Genomic DNA, 16,699 nt, shown 5'->3' with positions numbered 1-16,699 from the left:
TGACCATAATCTCTTATTGTAGATTATGTTCATTGGTGTCCTGGAGAGGTCTTAATGGTCTATGCTCACTGTTAACCTTTTATTGTTAGTCATTGCTGTTTATTGCTTGTAAGCCACATTGAACCCAAGCCAGTTTGAGATAATGTGGGGTATAAAATAAATAAGCAGTACAGACATTTTAGGTACTGAATTCCAGTTCATCAACTTCATCTTGGGAATCTTTTGTATCTTATCAATGTGGAATTGAGCACAGAAGTAATAAGGTCACTGGTGTCCTCAAAACACCCTTGATGTAAGGAGCACTCATCCTCCTCAAAACACCCTTGATGTAAGGAGCGCTCATCCTCCTCAGTATCAGGAGTGCAGCAGCCTCCAAGGCCCCGAGACGTGGCTTCTGATACTCTTCAGATGACTGGATGACATGGCCACTCTTACTGTTTTCCTTATGCCGTTATTAATGTCAACCTTTGGGTAGCTGCCCTTGAAGAGATTTGATGAGTGGATGGATTGCTTTGCTTGGCATGTTGCTGCTGCTTTGACACTGAAGGGCTTTGTAGTTGATTTCTGCCTCATTCTGTTCGATATCTAATTCATTAGGGGAGAAAGCTTCACTAAGGCATTGGAGATCCTTGATATCTTGACACCTATGCTCAAGGCCAGATTCGTTCAGTAGGTTGAGACAGCCTGACACCCAAACTTCACCTTTGAAGCATTTTTCTGGATCTGACTGAGTGTTCCTGGACTTTGGTTAAGAGCTATGTTGGGTTGTTTGTTTTCCTGAAGAGGATTCAACTAGCTTACCATCAGACCCATCTTTCTAAAATGAGGAGAAATTCCCCACAAATGAAGCTTTCATTTTATTGATTTTCTGAGGGGAAATAGCTGAGGCCATTCCATTTAAGTTAAGAGATGGAAGAAGAATCTAGGCAGACACACTGGACATTCTCCAGTTCCTCAACCTCTGCCAAGGAATTTTTGACGGTGCCCATTTACAGAATGTAGCACCTATTAACAAAAAGGCTGACTGTGTATAGAATCCAGAAGGCTCCCAGATTCCAGAAGCCATTCTATGGTGGTCTTATTCACTCTGAAAAGAACCAAAAATTCCAAGACTTATTCCTCGTTGCCCGTGTGGAGAGAAGCTCAGAAATTGGAGCCTTTTGAGAGAGAATGTTTTAGAATTCTATTCTCACTTCCCTGTTGGTCATAGCAGCATATCTACGTAGACTGAGATTGCACATGTTTCCTTATTTGGACAGTTGGCTGATCACAACAGCAGCCTTCATCTTTATCTTCAAAGAGGTTTTCTTGATGGCATAGAATATTACAAGTTTTCATATATACGTAGTATTTGAGGTCTGAAGCCTGGAGTCAGGCAAGTCTTTGGGCACTGATAAGTCATAGCAGAACTCTGGGTGCCTTATCATACTTTGCTCAGACCGTATATTTTCCACATTCCTTCACCTTTTCCAGTAGCAAATAGAGGAGTTTGGCCTACTCTCAAGGGAGAGCGTCTGTAAACTCCCCAATACTGCACACATTGTTTTACAAGTGTATGCCTGTGATGAGCTGATAAGCTATATGGGAAGTGAGAATAGTAGTCTGAAAATATTTTCTTCCAAAAGACTCCAATTTAAGGTTTTTTCCCCCATAGGGGCACAGAGGAATGTACTTTAGACCACTTTTTCTGTCCCAGAGAAAAACTGCTTGTTAACATTTTACTTTTGAGTCAGATTTGAAAACCAGCTCTGTTAGGGATGCACCTTAGTTCAATTGGTCAGTATGTAGAAGGCTCTATCTCAGGGCTTGATGCTCAAAAGTCTCCACTAAATACCATGTGCATCTATATCAGTGGTTGAATTTACCGATTATGAAACAGCAATCTGTTCTCAAAGGAAATCAGATGCAAATGAGATGTATGGAAATTCTGCAAGTGGCTTGGTAGGCAGTGTGCCTGGCACATGTGTAGAACCGTCTCACAGTAAGCGTCTACTTTATACGCATGCCCATGGGAAAAACGACAACCACATCATAGGGTCCCCAGGACTGTAGCACTGCTGTTATGTCGGAATACATACACACGCACAGACCACCCCCCCCTCCCACACACATATAGTGCATTCTAAGCTGCCTTCTAGAGTCGCCAGAGATTTTGACTACACTCCCGTGGGAATCGCAGAGCATCTTCCATCTCCACAGGAATTCTGTAGCAACTTCTTCCATACCTGTGGGGGTTCTGCGGGATTCCCTCAATCCCCATTCCCATGCAGCTCTCCAGCACAGATTCCCCTACTATAGCATGATGCTTAGCGAGGATGAGGTTTTGGGGTTCCTGATATTAAGCATTATTATATAGCAGCTGAGCTTACAGCAGTATTGGAATGGGCCAAGTGTAAACCTCAGCAGTTGGTCAGAATAAAGCAATATGTTCATGGAGGAGAGCCCCTTCAGGTTAATTTGTGGCGAAAAGAAAATTTAGGTGCCTAGAGCGAAGACGGGCCTTTGCAGTAGGAATCTCACTTATTACATTTGAGTGTATCTTCTTAACCAATTATTTGGGAGAAGATGAGTCGCCGGTATTGTGCCATTACATTGTCTCATTGATCTTCCTCTAGAAACATGTGGGCATGGGGTAGTGAGATGGGGAGGGCTAGGGCTGAACTCCATAAATCAGCTTTTTTAGGAGCAGAGAATGAGGACATGTGCAGGTCCCCAAGAAGAGTATAATATGTTGAGGACAGATTTCTTCTTAGTTTTACTTACAGCTTAGGCAAGCTTGGGTCATAGAGATGGCTTCCTCACTGCAACTCATTTTGAGTGTTTGCATAAATTGGGAGCAGGTCAAAGCAAGTTACTTTCTAGGCTTTACGATGCATTGGAGGACCTCAAACATGAAAGAGCTTGGGAGTGAGACCTGGGGGAGGTTTTTGATTGTCTCAATTTCTGCAAATACAAGTTAGTGTACATTAGATCGTGATATTAGCCAGTCTTTGTTGAAAATGGCATTAAAATTCTATTTCTTTGCTATTTTCCACAGCGCTTATTTTGACTGAGTTTTCACCATAATGGGGTCTGTTAGAATATAGACAAGAGGGCTCTATGCTGCATGTTTCAGGATTGCCTGGGGGGGGGGGGGTTCAAGGTTTTTGGGTCTTGTTTAAAGAGATGATGTCTAAACTCATTGAGTCTTTGTTTAATGTCTTAATACGTTTATTTTAGAGCTGAGGTAGATGTTAATTTAGATGATGTCAAAATGTTCTTTTAGATACAGTACATGTCTAGTTCTGTGAGTGGGGAGGAATGGAGAGAGGGGCTTGTTATATTGAATTTAAATACTAATAGTGTAGATTACCTAATTCTTTGTGCTGTAAAACTTTTTTTTTTCTATTATGGTCAAAAGCTGTCAAGAGGTATAAAATCTTAACTCAAGCACTGGTTTAGGAATGTGAGTTTGGACTTAGCAGGTCACAATTAATTGCATTTCATATTTGGGAGGCTAAAGCAAGCAAGGAAGTTTCTTGCTATTGGATTTAAATTCAACTCCCATGTTAGCTACTATAAATTTTCTTCACTTTTTTTTTAAAGATCAAATAAGTTCGGAGTCATGAGTCAAGGATATGTTTTCTTGGCCTCCTGTTTTGATATGGGGTTGATATAATAAAGTCACAGAAGAAAGGATAAAAACAGCATACAAGCATAACAAACAGAAAAAAAGCAACACTGGGCCTTCAGGATAGAGATAATGGTCGTCCTTTAATCTGAAAATGACCCGACACGGGCCGTGTTTCGGCGTACAAACGCCTGCCTCAGGGGTCAGAATGGTTCTTATGTGTATAATATGGAATAATGGAAATGAACCACGAAGTTAGGGCATATTGCCCACTAAGTTGTGATTGTCCTGTTAAACAGAAAGCCGTCTGTGGAAAAAAAACGCCAAAAGTTTTTTTTTTTCCCCCCCCACAGACGGCGTTCTGTTTCTGTGTCGGGTCATTTTCAGATTAAAGGACGACAGTTATCTCTATCCTGAAAGCCCAGTGTTTATTTTTTTCTGTTTCTTTTGATGATATAATAAAGGGCATAAAATTAGTGCACTTTTAACTGACCATTTTTGCACATTTTTTGTGTGTTAAAATAATTGCTGCTTCGTAAGTTTTAGCACACAAAAAATGAAAGTATTGAAGTAGTTGAGTGACCTAATTCTAGTGCACTTTTCAGGCAAGTAGAATGTTAATGACTACATTGCCACCTAGTGCTATGAAGTGATCTGATGATTAAGAGCCCTGTTTACTAAGGCGCACTAGCATTTTTAGCATGCGCTAAATGCTAGAGACACTCATAGAAATTATATGGGTGTCTTTAGTGTTCAGCGCATGCTAAAAATGCTAGTGCTGCCTTAATGCCCTGTTCACTAAGCTGTACTAACTCAATTTTAATTACCTTTTAATACTGACTTTTTACTTCAGGTTCTGAATTTGCCTCTGTTGCAAGTTAGTGGACATACAAAAAAAATACAATTATCTTTAAAATAAGTAAATCTTGAAAAAATACAATTAAAAAGCATCCACCCATAGACTTGGAATTCCAAAGTAGGGGACTGTGAAACCCCTAGTTCAAAATCTCTGGGGCTACATGTCCCTAGTCAAGTACCCAGCCCTCAGATTACAGTCAGAGAACATGGGTTTGGTGGTGTTGGTCCCAGGTTTAGTTGCACTTGTTACAGGGTTTATAGGGATGGGAATGTTTGTCAGCCTTCTAGATCTAGAATGTCTAACCAGGAGACTCAGGCTTAGAAACCAATAGAATCAATATCCCAGAATCTGATGGATTGTTATACTAGAATGAACACCATGGGCCAGAGGCCCTTGCCTTGCCTATCCTCGCCCATTAAGTCATGAGATCCACTGAGCTTCACTGAGATCCACTGAGCTTCATTGCTCTCTCCACTCCCATGGTTAGTAGGGGTGGTTAAACTTAACTTGTATCTATAACAACAGTAATTAAAAATGATAGTAAAGTTAATTCCCATAAAAGCACCATGCTCTGTACCAAAACTTATATTTAATATAACGGGATAAGCTTTTGAATATCCTTTGTAAATTAACTGGAGAACATGTCAAGTTGATTTTAGTTGGCTGTATTATAGCAGAAAATCGCCTCCAGTATATATAGCATTTTCTACTTTTAACGTTTTCCTCTTTTTCAGATATGAACTTAGAGTCCGCTACCTACCAAAAGGGTTTTTAAACCAGTTCACTGAGGATAAGCCAACATTAAATTTCTTCTATCAACAGGTGCAGTATTTTATATATAGCTTTTATATAGCTTCTTTTGTTTACAAGTGTTAAGAAAAAATGTATTTAATATTATTAAAAAAATCTTAAGTTAAGACATGTGTCATAAGCTTAAGAATATACTGTAGGATTTGTTACTTATTACAAATACAAACATTATATTTATTTTCTCCCTGAAAAGTGAGAAGGATGATTTCCTTATTAGGTAACATCCTGTTTGTTGATTCTTAACTTGGTGTGTTTGGAGTTTAAGAGGCATTTCCTTGTCATCTATACCAGACCAGTCCAGACTAATAGGTTGTGTCCATCTACCAGTGGAAGGAGACAAGAGAAAATAGTTCCAAGTGGAATGTTCAGTATTTTCTCTGTCTCCTAGCGGATGGTGGATGGATCGTGCAGCTGCTCTGGATTGCTGGCTGGTAGCAATCTGTATTCTTCTGGTGACAGTGGAGCCAGGGGTGTGCTGGTAGCTGTTTTGGGGCTAGTTTTAGATGATACTCAGTGGTCCTGAGTTCCTCATCTGCCAGTTAGGGTGATATCCAGTGACCCTGGTTTTTTCCCCTGCTGTCTTTATAGCAGGGTGATGGTTGATTGTGGTATGGAGTAACTTGTCTTTCCCTGTGGGGTTCTTCTCTTCTGTGGTGATAGGTTATCTGAATTTCTGCATCTGAGGTAAGCCTTTATTTCTGTCACTAGTGAAGAAGGTTGTTCTAAAAAAAAAAAAAAAGAAGAAACTTTGTTTTTCCTTCTTTCTCTTGCCTGTTACCTGATTTATTTTTTGTTTCTTCTTCTCGGGGCCTCCTTTGTTTTTGGCAGCACTGTCCTTGCATTCGGCTTCGCTTCTCTGCTGTCTCTGGTTTTGTCGGGCCATTTTGTTCCCTCGCTGTGGCAATGTATTCTAGGGGGCCGCTTGCGAAGTTTCTTTGAATTTCGCTGGCCGGCATCTGATTCTGATCTTGGACCCTTCCGAGCTGGTATCTGGATCACAAAACTCAGTTGTTTTTCTCCTCTTCACGGCCCTAGAGGGTGGCCCTGTTGCTGGAACTTGAACCTTTGCAGTTCGGAGTTCTTAGTCTGCCGTTTCCAAAGTGGGGGAAGTCTCTCGCAGGCTCTGTTTGGCTGCAGGCTTGGCCTTTTTGGTCCAGGGCTATTTTTTCTTTCCTGTCAGCCTTACGCGGCTGTTGGTCAGTTATTTTTCAGACCGTTCAGTCTCTGCTGCTTCAGGCATCTTGCTTGAGACACCCCTGCTATTTGATTCTTGTTTTGGCAGCAGTTTTTCCTCCCTTCCTTTGGGAGGTTCTGGTTCTCTCATCTCTGTGGATCCCTCCTGTCTGCTCTGGTTTGTCTGCAGGGTACTTTCCTTCTGGAGGGGGTCCAGGTTGCCTTTGGTGTGCAACTGCTAGCTCATATCCCTCTTCTGGGTACCCTCAGGAACATTCTTGCCAGTCTTTTGCTTGGACTCAGTTCAGTGTCTCTTTACGGGAATGTGCCTTTTAAGGACTAGTTTGCCACAGCTCTTCCTTGCTTTCCCTTGCTTTTGGGCGGGAATTTTAGCCTGGCACAGGCGTATTTTGCCTTTTCTAGTTTCAGGCGCCTCTCTCCTGGCACATTTGGCACTCCTTCCTTTTTCTGTAAGGGGCGCAGTTCTTTCCTGCTGAGCAGATCTATTGCTGTGCATTTGGATTATCGCCTCTTAGCTCTGTGCTTTGCTCTACTTTTCTGTGGGGAAGTGGCTCTGTTCTAGGTGTGGAGTTTGATTCTCCCTTTGCTGTTTTTTTCCTCAGTTTGGTGTTAGTGGCCAGCTTCCTCTTTGTTTCTGGCCTGGCGAGAGTTGTTTCTTCCTTACTGCCTTACGGCTGCATTTTGCTCCCTATGGTCTGAGGATTCCAGATTTGTGGTGCTTACCTCCCTCTTCGCAGGAGTACTTTCTCTACGTTGACTGCTGCTCCGTCTTGGTTGCCTCGGAGGGCGGTCATTGTGGCTCAGAGACCACTTGGGGGCCGAGAGTGTCTCTTGGGGCATGGGGCCTTTTGTTCTTGTAGTTTTAGTCCCTCTGGGCCAGGGGAGTGCAGCGCCAGGTCTGCATTTCCACAAGCTGTGCTCCTTTTTTGTTGGCCTCCTGGTAGCACCTTCTTCTCTGGCTGTTCCCCCGGCTCCATCTATGCATTTTGCTTGTTGAGCACGGCTCTGTTGCTGCATGTTGAGCGCGGCTTCATTGTTCCATGCAGTTCCACTGTTCCATGTTGGGCACGGCTCCACAGTTCCAGGTTGGCTTTAGCTCCATCGCTGTATGTGGAGGACATCTCTATCATGGCATGTTGAATGAAGTTCCTTCGCTGCATATTCTGCAACCTTTCTTCTCTGCATGTTGAACGCAGCTCCATTGTCGCATGTTGAGTGTAGTTTCTTTCTCTGCAGGTCTCAGTGTGGGCGCAGTCCTGTGTCTGCGTGTAGAACACAGTTATGTGGCATGCAGCTCTCTCTCTCTGCGTATGGAACGCAGCTCCCTGTCTGCGTGCAGAGCACATCTCCACCTTCCTTATCACTTGCAGCAGATGAATCCAGGAACTAGTGGGTTAAGTCCGCCTACCAGCAGGTGGAGATAGAGATAAACTAAAGGCAGTGATGCCAGACGGCCAGCTTCTTCCTCAGCATGTTTCTATCTCAGCAGGTGGTGGAGGGCTTTTTCTTCAGCTCCTGGGCCCAATGAGGGTGCTCCTGGGCCGGTGGCCAGTTTGAGCCAGGGGTGGCGGACTGGTGGTGTCCCCTTTGGCAGCATAAGTGGTTGCTGGGACCCTGCTGCACCCCAAATTCCCTCTGAACAGGCTTTTGCTGTTCCTTTTCTTCCCTGTTTGTTTCTGCCTCCTCACTAAAAAAAAAAACCCAACAAAAAAGAGAACCATAGAATTTATTTAAAAGAGAAACATAGAAGCAAAGGGAAGTGTGTTTTTGCTGAGAGCAGGTTTGTGTTACTGCTGTCCATGTCCTGTTTTCTGTTGCCTGCATATCAGAGCCTGCCTCGAAGTGGAGTCGGAGAGTTTTTTTTTCTTCGGCTCAGCTGTCAGTTCCTGCGCTTTCCTGGTCCGGGGTAAGTCCTGCTGGGTTCCTGTTCGGGGACCGGCGATGGCAGCAGAGGCGGTAAAACGCTGTTCCCAATGCGGGGAAATGGCGTTCGGCGGCGGGCCTTTGCAGCGCAGGGTGCGCTGATTTTGTGGGACTCGATGGAGTGGTGCCCCCCCCCCCCCCCCCCCCCCCCCGAGAGTGTGCTTTCCCGCCCGGAGCCTGGCAATTCTCGCACCAAGTTTTAGGCAAAGCTTCTTCTCCGCTGGTAGGGGAGTCAGGAGGGGGGCCGTCAGGCACTGTGGGCGATGGTGCAGGTGCCATGGCTGCGACCTCCTCTGTTGCGGGGGAGGGGTTTTCACCAGAGTTTATTTTGCTACTCCATCAGGCGTTTTTGTTGAAAAGGGCCTTGCCCCCCCTCCCCCAACACGGCTGCGACAGTTTCAGCCTTTGATTCTCTCAGGGAGTCTGGGGGTAACCAAGAGATTTGAGGGTTTTCCTCAGAGGATTTCTCTTCCCTTAAAAAGCCTAGGCTTTCTTTGAGGTCTGAGGAGGGGTCCTACATATGGTCGCCTGCAGCTTCCTCCGTGGTGGCTCTCTCGGAGCAGACGGGGGTAGAGGACGTGGAGGACGGTGTCCTCACTGACCAACCGGAGGACTCTTCCGCCGTGAGGATTTTCCATAAGGAGGAGTTGTCCTCCTTTATCTCTCAGGTGCTGGAAGGACCCTGAAGTTGCGGCTTCTCAGGCAGTCAACCCCAAGATGGCTAGTACCAGACGACCTTCTAAGGCCTTTCCGGTACATGAAGCTATTGAAGAGTTCATTTCTGCCCAGTGGGTGGATGCAGATGGGGGGCTGAAAGTACCCAGGGCTATGGTCAGGCTGTATCCGGTTTCAGTGGACCGTTTAGAGCAGTTTGCTCTACCTAGGGTGGATGCCCTGGTGACAGCGGTCACTAAGAAGACTACTCTTCCAGTTGAAGGTGGTGTGGCACTTAAGGATATGCAAGACAGGCGGCTAGAGGCCTCTTTAAAACGTGCCTTTGAGGTGACTGCTTTGACACTTCAATCTTCTGTTTGTAGTTCTTATTTATTTATTTATGTATTGCATTTGTATCCCACATTAATCATAGCTGATCAATCCATAGCCCCCCTCCCGCTGGCTCCGTTGAAAAAAAAAAAAAAATTTTGGACGTCCTTAAGGGCGTTTATTTCAACGTTTATTTCAACGTTTATTGCAGCTACTCACTGGGACACCAGGTCGTTACAGCTCGGAGCGAGAAGCAGGTAATTTTTACCTTTTTATAGCGGGCAGGGGGTTCCCCGATTGATCTCCACGTGGCCTATGGCGTCGGAGGGCGAGGGCGCGAAGAATCGCTCCCCGGACCGCGTATGCGCTTCTAGCGGGGATGCGGGGGTTTTAAAGTCTGATTCGCCCTTGTTGGGTGTCAGTTTGGAGGCCGGTCAGTGTCCCGGGTCTTCCTCCGGCGCGGCGGTTTTTCCCGCCATAAACGCCCATCCCCCGCTGCTCGCCTCCGCCATCTTGACCGGCCACTCTGCTCGGACGGCTTCTTCTTGGGCCACCCTTGAGCTGGGAGACGTTCATACCATGGCCGCCCTTGAGTTGGGCGACAGCAAAAAAGTGGCTAAAGTTAAGTGCCGTTCTTCCCGCGCGGCTCCTTCGCAGAGTGTCGCGCCGGACGCCATCTTGGATGCGCAGCATGGTTCTCCCCCGCTCTTGTGAGCGCCGGTTGAGGGTGCGTCTAGGGCTGTAGCCCAGGCTGCTGAATTGCACAGTTTGGGGGGTTTCTCCCCCGAGTTTATTTTGCTGCTGCATCAGGCCTTCCTTATGCAGAACGCTGCCCCTTCTCCCTTGTCCGATAAAGGGGTTGAGGCCCCCGGAAGTAAACGCCCTCGGGTGGATGCCCAGGCCTTAGAGGACGCTGTTTCCTCTGATGTAGATGAGGGCAGCGTATCTGAGTTCTCCCAACGGTCCTTTGGGGATTCCTTGGAGGAGACGGATTCCCGCTCGGATGGAGCAGATGACCCCTCTGCAGCACGGATCTTTCGCTCAGAGGATTTGGCCAACCTGTTAATGCAGGCCATGAGCATTTTGAAGATTTCCTCTCCGGAGGACGTCTCTCCCTCAGCCCCTGTTGGCTCCGCCATTATGCTGGGGACGAAGCGCCCGCCTAGAACCTTCCACGTGCATGATGCCATGCACACCTTAATTTCGGCTCAATGGGATGTCCCGGAAGCGAGCCTCAAAGTGGCTAGGGCTATGTCCCGCCTCTATCCTTTGCCTGAAAGTGAGCGTGAGGCCTTTATTTGGCCTACCGTGGATTCTTTAATCACTGGGGTGACTAAGAAAACGGCGTTGCCGGTTGAAGGTGGCACGGCCCTAAAGGACGCCCAAGACAGAAGATTGGAAGCGGCTTTAAGGTCGTCCTTCGAGGCGGCTGCCTTAAGTTTGCAGGCCTCAGTTTGCGGCTCCTATGTGGCCAGGGCGTGCCTGACGATGGTGCAGCGGGCTTCCCCCTTCGGATCCTTCCTTGAGGGCTGACTGGCCGGCCCTGGGCTTGGCTTATTTGGCAGACTTACTGTATGATGTCTTGAGAGCCTCGGCTAAAGGCATGGCTCAGACAGTCTCTGCGCGGCGCTGGCTTTGGCTGAAACATTGGTCTGCGGACCACGCCTCTAAGTCCCGCCTGGCTAAGTTGCCTTTTAAAGGCAAGCTGCTCTTTGGGGTCGAGCTGGACAAAATTGTGACCGATCTCGGCACGTCTAAGGGCAAGAGGTTACCAGGGGTCAGGGCTCGGGCCAGTGCTCGCCCCGGTATCTCCAGAGGACGGCTTCAAGAAGCCCGTCGGTACCGCCCAGGCAAGTCGGGCTCCTCTGCCCCCTCTTCCTTCAAAAGGAACTTCTCCCCCAAGCAGCATTCCTTTCGCAGAGACCGCCGTCGCGGAGGTACGCCCTCCGGTCCTCCCCCAGGGTCTCGTACCCAATGACGGGGTCCTGGTCCATGGCCCAGTGCAGATTGGAGGACGCTTGTCCTCGTTTCTGGGCGAGTGGACCAAAGTAACTTCAGACGCTTGGGTGCTGGAAGTCATCAGAGACGGCTACAAGTTAGAGTTCTGCCGACCCTTAAGAGACGGGTTTGTACTCTCTCCCTGCAAGTCTCCGGTCAAAGCTGTGGCAGTGCAGCAGACCTTGGACAACCTGATCCGCCTGGGTGCGGTCATTCCGGTGCCAGAAAATCAGACTGGCAAGGGACGTTACTCCATTTACTTTGTGGTACCAAAGAAAGGAGGTTCTGTCCGGCCTATCCTCGACCTCAAAGGGGTCAATCGGGCCTTGAAAGTGCGGCACTTTCGCATGGAGACTCTCCGCTCTGTTATAGCGGCAGTGAAGGCAGGAGAGTTCTTGGCTTCCTTGGACATCAAGGAAGCGTACCTGCATATTCCCATCTGGCCTCCTCATCAACGCTTTCTGCGTTTTGCAGTCCTGGGCCGACACTTCCAGTTCAGAGCCCTCCCTTTCGGGTTGGCTACTGCTCCGCGGACCTTCTCCAAAGTAATGGTGGTCATCGCGGCCTTCCTGCGAAAGGAAGGAGTACAAGTCCATCCTTATCTGGATGACTGGTTGATCCGAGCCCCCTCTTATGCAGAGTGCGGCAAAGCTGTGGACCGGGTGGTTGCTCTTTTGAGCTCCCTGGGGTGGATCATCAACTGGGAGAAGAGCCAGCTGCGCCCGACTCAGTCCCTGGAGTATCTGGGAGTTCGATTCGACACCCAAGTGGGCAGAGTGTTCCTGCCAGACAATCGGATTGTCAAGCTTCAGGCTCAGGTGGACCAGTTCCTAGTAGCCTCTCCTCTTCGGGCTTGGAACTATGTGCAGCTGTTGGGCTCTATGACGGCCACGATGGAAGTAGTGCCCTGGGCCAGGGCTCATATGAGACCACTACAACACTCTCTGCTGCAGCGCTGGACTCCGATGTCGGAGGATTATGCTGTGCGCCTTCCCTTGGACCCAGCAGTGCGCAAGGCGCTGAGCTGGTGGATGCAGACAGACAAGTTGTCTGCAGGAATGCCTCTGGTGACCCCGGAGTGGATTGTCGTCACGACGGACGCCTCTTTGTCGGGCTGGGGAGCCCACTGCTTGGGAAGGACAGCGCAGGGGCTCTGGTCTCCTGCAGAGGCAAAGTGGTCTATCAACCTCCTGGAACTCAGAGCCATTCGGTTGGCGCTTTTGAGTATGCGGCTAGAGCTTGTCTCAGTTGGCTACATTCTGTCATGGATCGATTTCGGAGTCTGATATGCCGGGAACTCCTCAGATGTCGCTGATGGATATTGGGTGGCGTACTTGGCGGATGCCTTGTATGATTTGGTCCGTGCTTCAGCCAAACTCATGGCCTTGACCGTTTCCTCTCGGCGTCTTCTGTGGCTCCGTCATTGGGCCGCAGATATGGCCTCTAAGCAATGGCTCATTAAGTTGCCTTTCCGAGGGAAATTGCTTTTTGGGGAAGACCTAGAAAGGAGCCTCGAGGTCACGTTTCAGAGAGACGTGCCGTTATCGCCCGGGGCAGTCCAACACAGCCTTTAAGCATCCTCGTTTTGGGCAGCGTTCTTCCTTTCGCATCGAGAAGCTTCCGGCTGGACCCCCCTCTCGTCAGGGGGCTCCTTCTCGGGCCTCCCAGTGATGGGGCGCAGGTCCACTCGGGAGGAGAGCAGATAGGTGGTCGGCTTTCTCTGTTTCTTCCAGAGTGGGCCAGAATTACTTCAGACCAGTGGGTCCTCGATGTGGTGCGAGAAGGTTACAAGCTAGAATTCTTCTCTCCCATCACAGACTTTTTCTGGAGTCCCGCTGTGTATCGTGTCCAAGAGGACAATGGTTCTGCAGTGTTTGCGAGACCTGCTAAGGAATAGGGGCTGTCGTGCCTGTTCCTGCTCATGAAAGGCGCACAGGTCAGTACTCCATCTTCTTTGTGGTTCCAAAGAAGGGAGGGGCTTTTTGGCCTATTCTCAATCTCAGAAAAGTAAACCAGTTTTTGCGGGTTCGTCACTTCCGCATGGAGACATTAAGGGCAGTTATTGCTGCTGTTCAACCAGGTGAGTTTTTGACGGCTCTCGATTTGAGGGAAGCTTACCTGTACATTCCCATTTGGCAGCCCCATCACAGATTTCTCAGATTTGCGGTGCTGGGTCAGCACTTCCAGTTTTGGGCCCTTCCTTTCGGAATGGCCACTGCCCCACACACTTTTTCCAAGGTCATGGTAGTGGTGGCGGCGTTCCTGCGGAAGGAGGGGATTCGAGTGCATCCATATCTCGACGACTGGCTGATTTGGGCGACGAGAGCAGAGGAGAGTCGAGTGGTCACCGACCAAGTGATTGCGGTGTTGCAATCCTTAGGTTGGGTGGTCAATATGGACAAGAGTCATCTGGTTCCTACTCAGTTTGGAGTATCTTGGAGTGCAATTCGATACGAAATGGGGGAAGATGTTTCTCCCCGAGGGCTGAAGGATCAAATTGCTTTCTCAGGTACGGACCTTATTGAGTCGTCGCGCTCCCCGAGTGTGGGCCTATTTTCAGCTCCTCTGTTCCATGACGGCGACCTTGGAGGTCATTCCATGGGCAAGGGCTCACATGAGGCCTCTTCAGAATTTCCTTTTGCGCAGATGGTCGCCGATGTTGCTGGATTATCAACGACGCCTTCCTTGCTCGAGCCGGGCCAGGGATAGTCTCGTGTGTGGTGGCTCCGGTCAGCCAATTTGCAGAAGGGTGTTTCTCTGGCGTCTCCCAGTTGGGTGGTAGTTGTGACAGATGCCAGCCTTGCGGGCTGGGGAGCCCATTGTCTTTATTGAGTAGCCCAGGTATCGTGGACCCCTCTCGAAGCGACTTGGTCGATAAATCGTCTGGAGTTGTGAGCAGTCGTGAATGCGCTGTGGAGTTTTCAGGACCCTCTGCAGGGGCAGGCGGTTCATGTATTCGCGGACAACACCACGACTGTGGCCTACATCAATCGGCAGGGGGGCACTCGCAGTCTTCCCTTGGCAGTGGAAGCGTCTCGTCTTCTAGTAGGGGCGGAAGCGCATGTTCAGAGTCTGTCGGCAGCACACATTGCGGGTCAAGACAATGTTCAAGTGGATTTTCTCAGCTGGACTCTTGGACGCAGCGGAATGGACGCTGTCTGACTTGGCTTTTTGGCTGATCTGTCAACGTTGGGGAAGACCAGTAATGGATCTCATGGCCATGGCTTGCAATGCCAAAGTTCCCCAGTTCTTCAGCCACAAACGGCAGCCAGGATCCACTGGGTTGGACGCTCTTCTCCAGCCATGGCCGGAACAACAGCTACTGTATGTTTTTCCTCCGTGGCCTCTGATAGGGAGAGTTCTTTGCCGCATAGGCCGGCATCGGGGGCTGGTCGTTCTAGTGGCCCAGACTGGCCCCGACGGCCTTGTTATGCGGATCTCATTCGAGCACTCTCAGAGCCACCATTGCGACTTCCGGTGACTCCTGATCTGCTGCATCAAGGGCCAGTTCAGATGGACAATCCCTCCCGCTTTGGTCGTACGGCCTGGCTATTGAGAGGTGGCAGCTGAGGAAGAAGGGATTTTCAGGACCAGTCATTGCCACTCTTGGGGGCACGGAAGCAGTCTACTTCAGCAGCGTACGCGCAAGTGTGGAAAGCTTTCTTGGCGTGGTGTGCTTTGCGTGCTGAATCACCTTTTTGGGTGGACATTCCGGTTATTCTGGAGTTCTTTCAGGATGGTCTTCAAAAGGATTGGCATATAATTCCCTTCGAGTGCAGGTAGCAGCGCTAGCTTGTTTTAGGGGCAAACTGGACAGTTCCTCTTTAGCAGCTCACTCTGATGTGGTCTGTTTTCTACGCGGGGCTCTTTGGCTTCGTCATCCTCTGTGGCAGCTGTTCCAGGCGTGGCATTTGAATGTGGTACTGCGAGCCCTCCAGGCCCCACCGTTTGAGCCATTGAATAAGGTTTCTGAGAAGGATCTAACACTTAAAATAGTGTTTTTGGTGGCCATTGCTTTGGCTAGGAGGATTTCTGAAATTCAAGCTTTGTTTTGCAGAGATCCTTTTTTGCAGTTTTCAGAAGCAGGGGTGTCGATTCGGACGGTGCCGTTGTTTCTACCTAAAGTGGTTTCGGCTTTCTATGTCAATCATGCGGTTTATCTTCCATCTTTTCGAAGAGAGAATTATCTGGGGGAGTTTGCCTCGCTACGTTTCCTGGACGTGCGGAGAGCCTTATTTCGGTACTTGCAGATCTCTAACGAGTTTCGACGCTCGGATCATCTCTTTGTGCTCTTGTCGGGATCGAAAAGAGGTGAGGTGGCTTTTAAGGCTTCCATTGCTCGCTGGATTAGGGAAGCCATTGAAGCGGCGTATCTGCTACAAGGGCGGCGTCTCCAGTGGCCCTGAAGGCGCATTCTACTCGGGCACAGGTGGCTTCTTGGGCGTCGGTGTCGGCCTTATCTCTGGAAGAGATTTGTCGGGCGGCTACATGGGCGTCCCGTCATACTTCTGCAAAGCATTACAGGCTTAGACGTGTCTGCTCGAGAGGATGCGAGTTTTGGGGGCAGGAGTGTTGGCGCAGGGAGCATTGGCTTCCCACCCTACTTAAGGAATGCTTTGGCACATCCCACTAGTTCCTGGATTCATCTGCTGCAAGTGACAAGGTAAAATTATGTCTTACATGATAATTTTCTTTCCTTTAACGCAGCAGATGAATCCAGGATCCCTCCCTAGTTCAGCCGACAGTTTTTTCTTTTTCGGCACAGTGTGGCTATTTTTTCCTTCCGGGTTCTCTTTTGCAGAGTTCAGACAGATATGGGAAAACAGAAAGGTTCCGATTTCTGGATCAAGTTGCAGTTATTTCGAAGTTCTTATTTGGTTCTCTGTTTTTCATAGTGAGGATGGCTTCTGGTTGTTGTTGGTTTCATATTTTTGGCCTTGGCAAATGCTTATGAATGACATACTAACTGAGGAAGGAGCTGGCCGTCTGACATCACTGCCTTCAGTTTGTTTATCTCTATCTCCACCTGCTGGTAGGCGGGCTTAACCCACTAGTTCCTGGATTCATCTGCTACGTTAAAGGAAAGAAAATTATCAGGTAAGACACAATTTTACCGTCTGTTGAGTGTAGCTCCATCTCGGTGTGTTTAGCACAACGCTTCTCTGCAGATTGAGTGCAGTTCCAGGGTGGTATGTGGAGCACAGCTCTGTGACTGCAAGTACTGCACAACTTCATGTCTGCGTAGGAAGCATAGTTCCTTGCTGGCATCTGGAGCGCAGCTCATTGTCTGCGTTTTATACACAGTTCCATCACTACCACAG

The 16,699-nt window shown here is 48.6% G+C and overlaps 1 protein-coding gene across 1 annotated transcript in view; it reads left to right on the top strand.

Annotated features, from left to right (window-relative positions):
* PTK2 (protein tyrosine kinase 2) overlaps window positions 1-16,699 on the top strand; it is a 714,868-nt gene that overhangs the window by 57,823 nt on the left and 640,346 nt on the right. The window contains 1 exon segment of the mRNA XM_030219604.1: window positions 5,204-5,291. Within this exon segment, the coding sequence (XP_030075464.1) occupies window positions 5,204-5,291 (88 nt within the window).

This window comes from Microcaecilia unicolor, chromosome 1 (genome assembly GCF_901765095.1).
Source record: "Microcaecilia unicolor chromosome 1, aMicUni1.1, whole genome shotgun sequence".
In the NCBI taxonomy this organism is placed as follows: Eukaryota; Metazoa; Chordata; class Amphibia; order Gymnophiona; family Siphonopidae; genus Microcaecilia; species Microcaecilia unicolor.
Note: the sequence above shows the minus strand (reverse complement) of the source record. Positions and strands in the feature narration are given on the sequence as shown.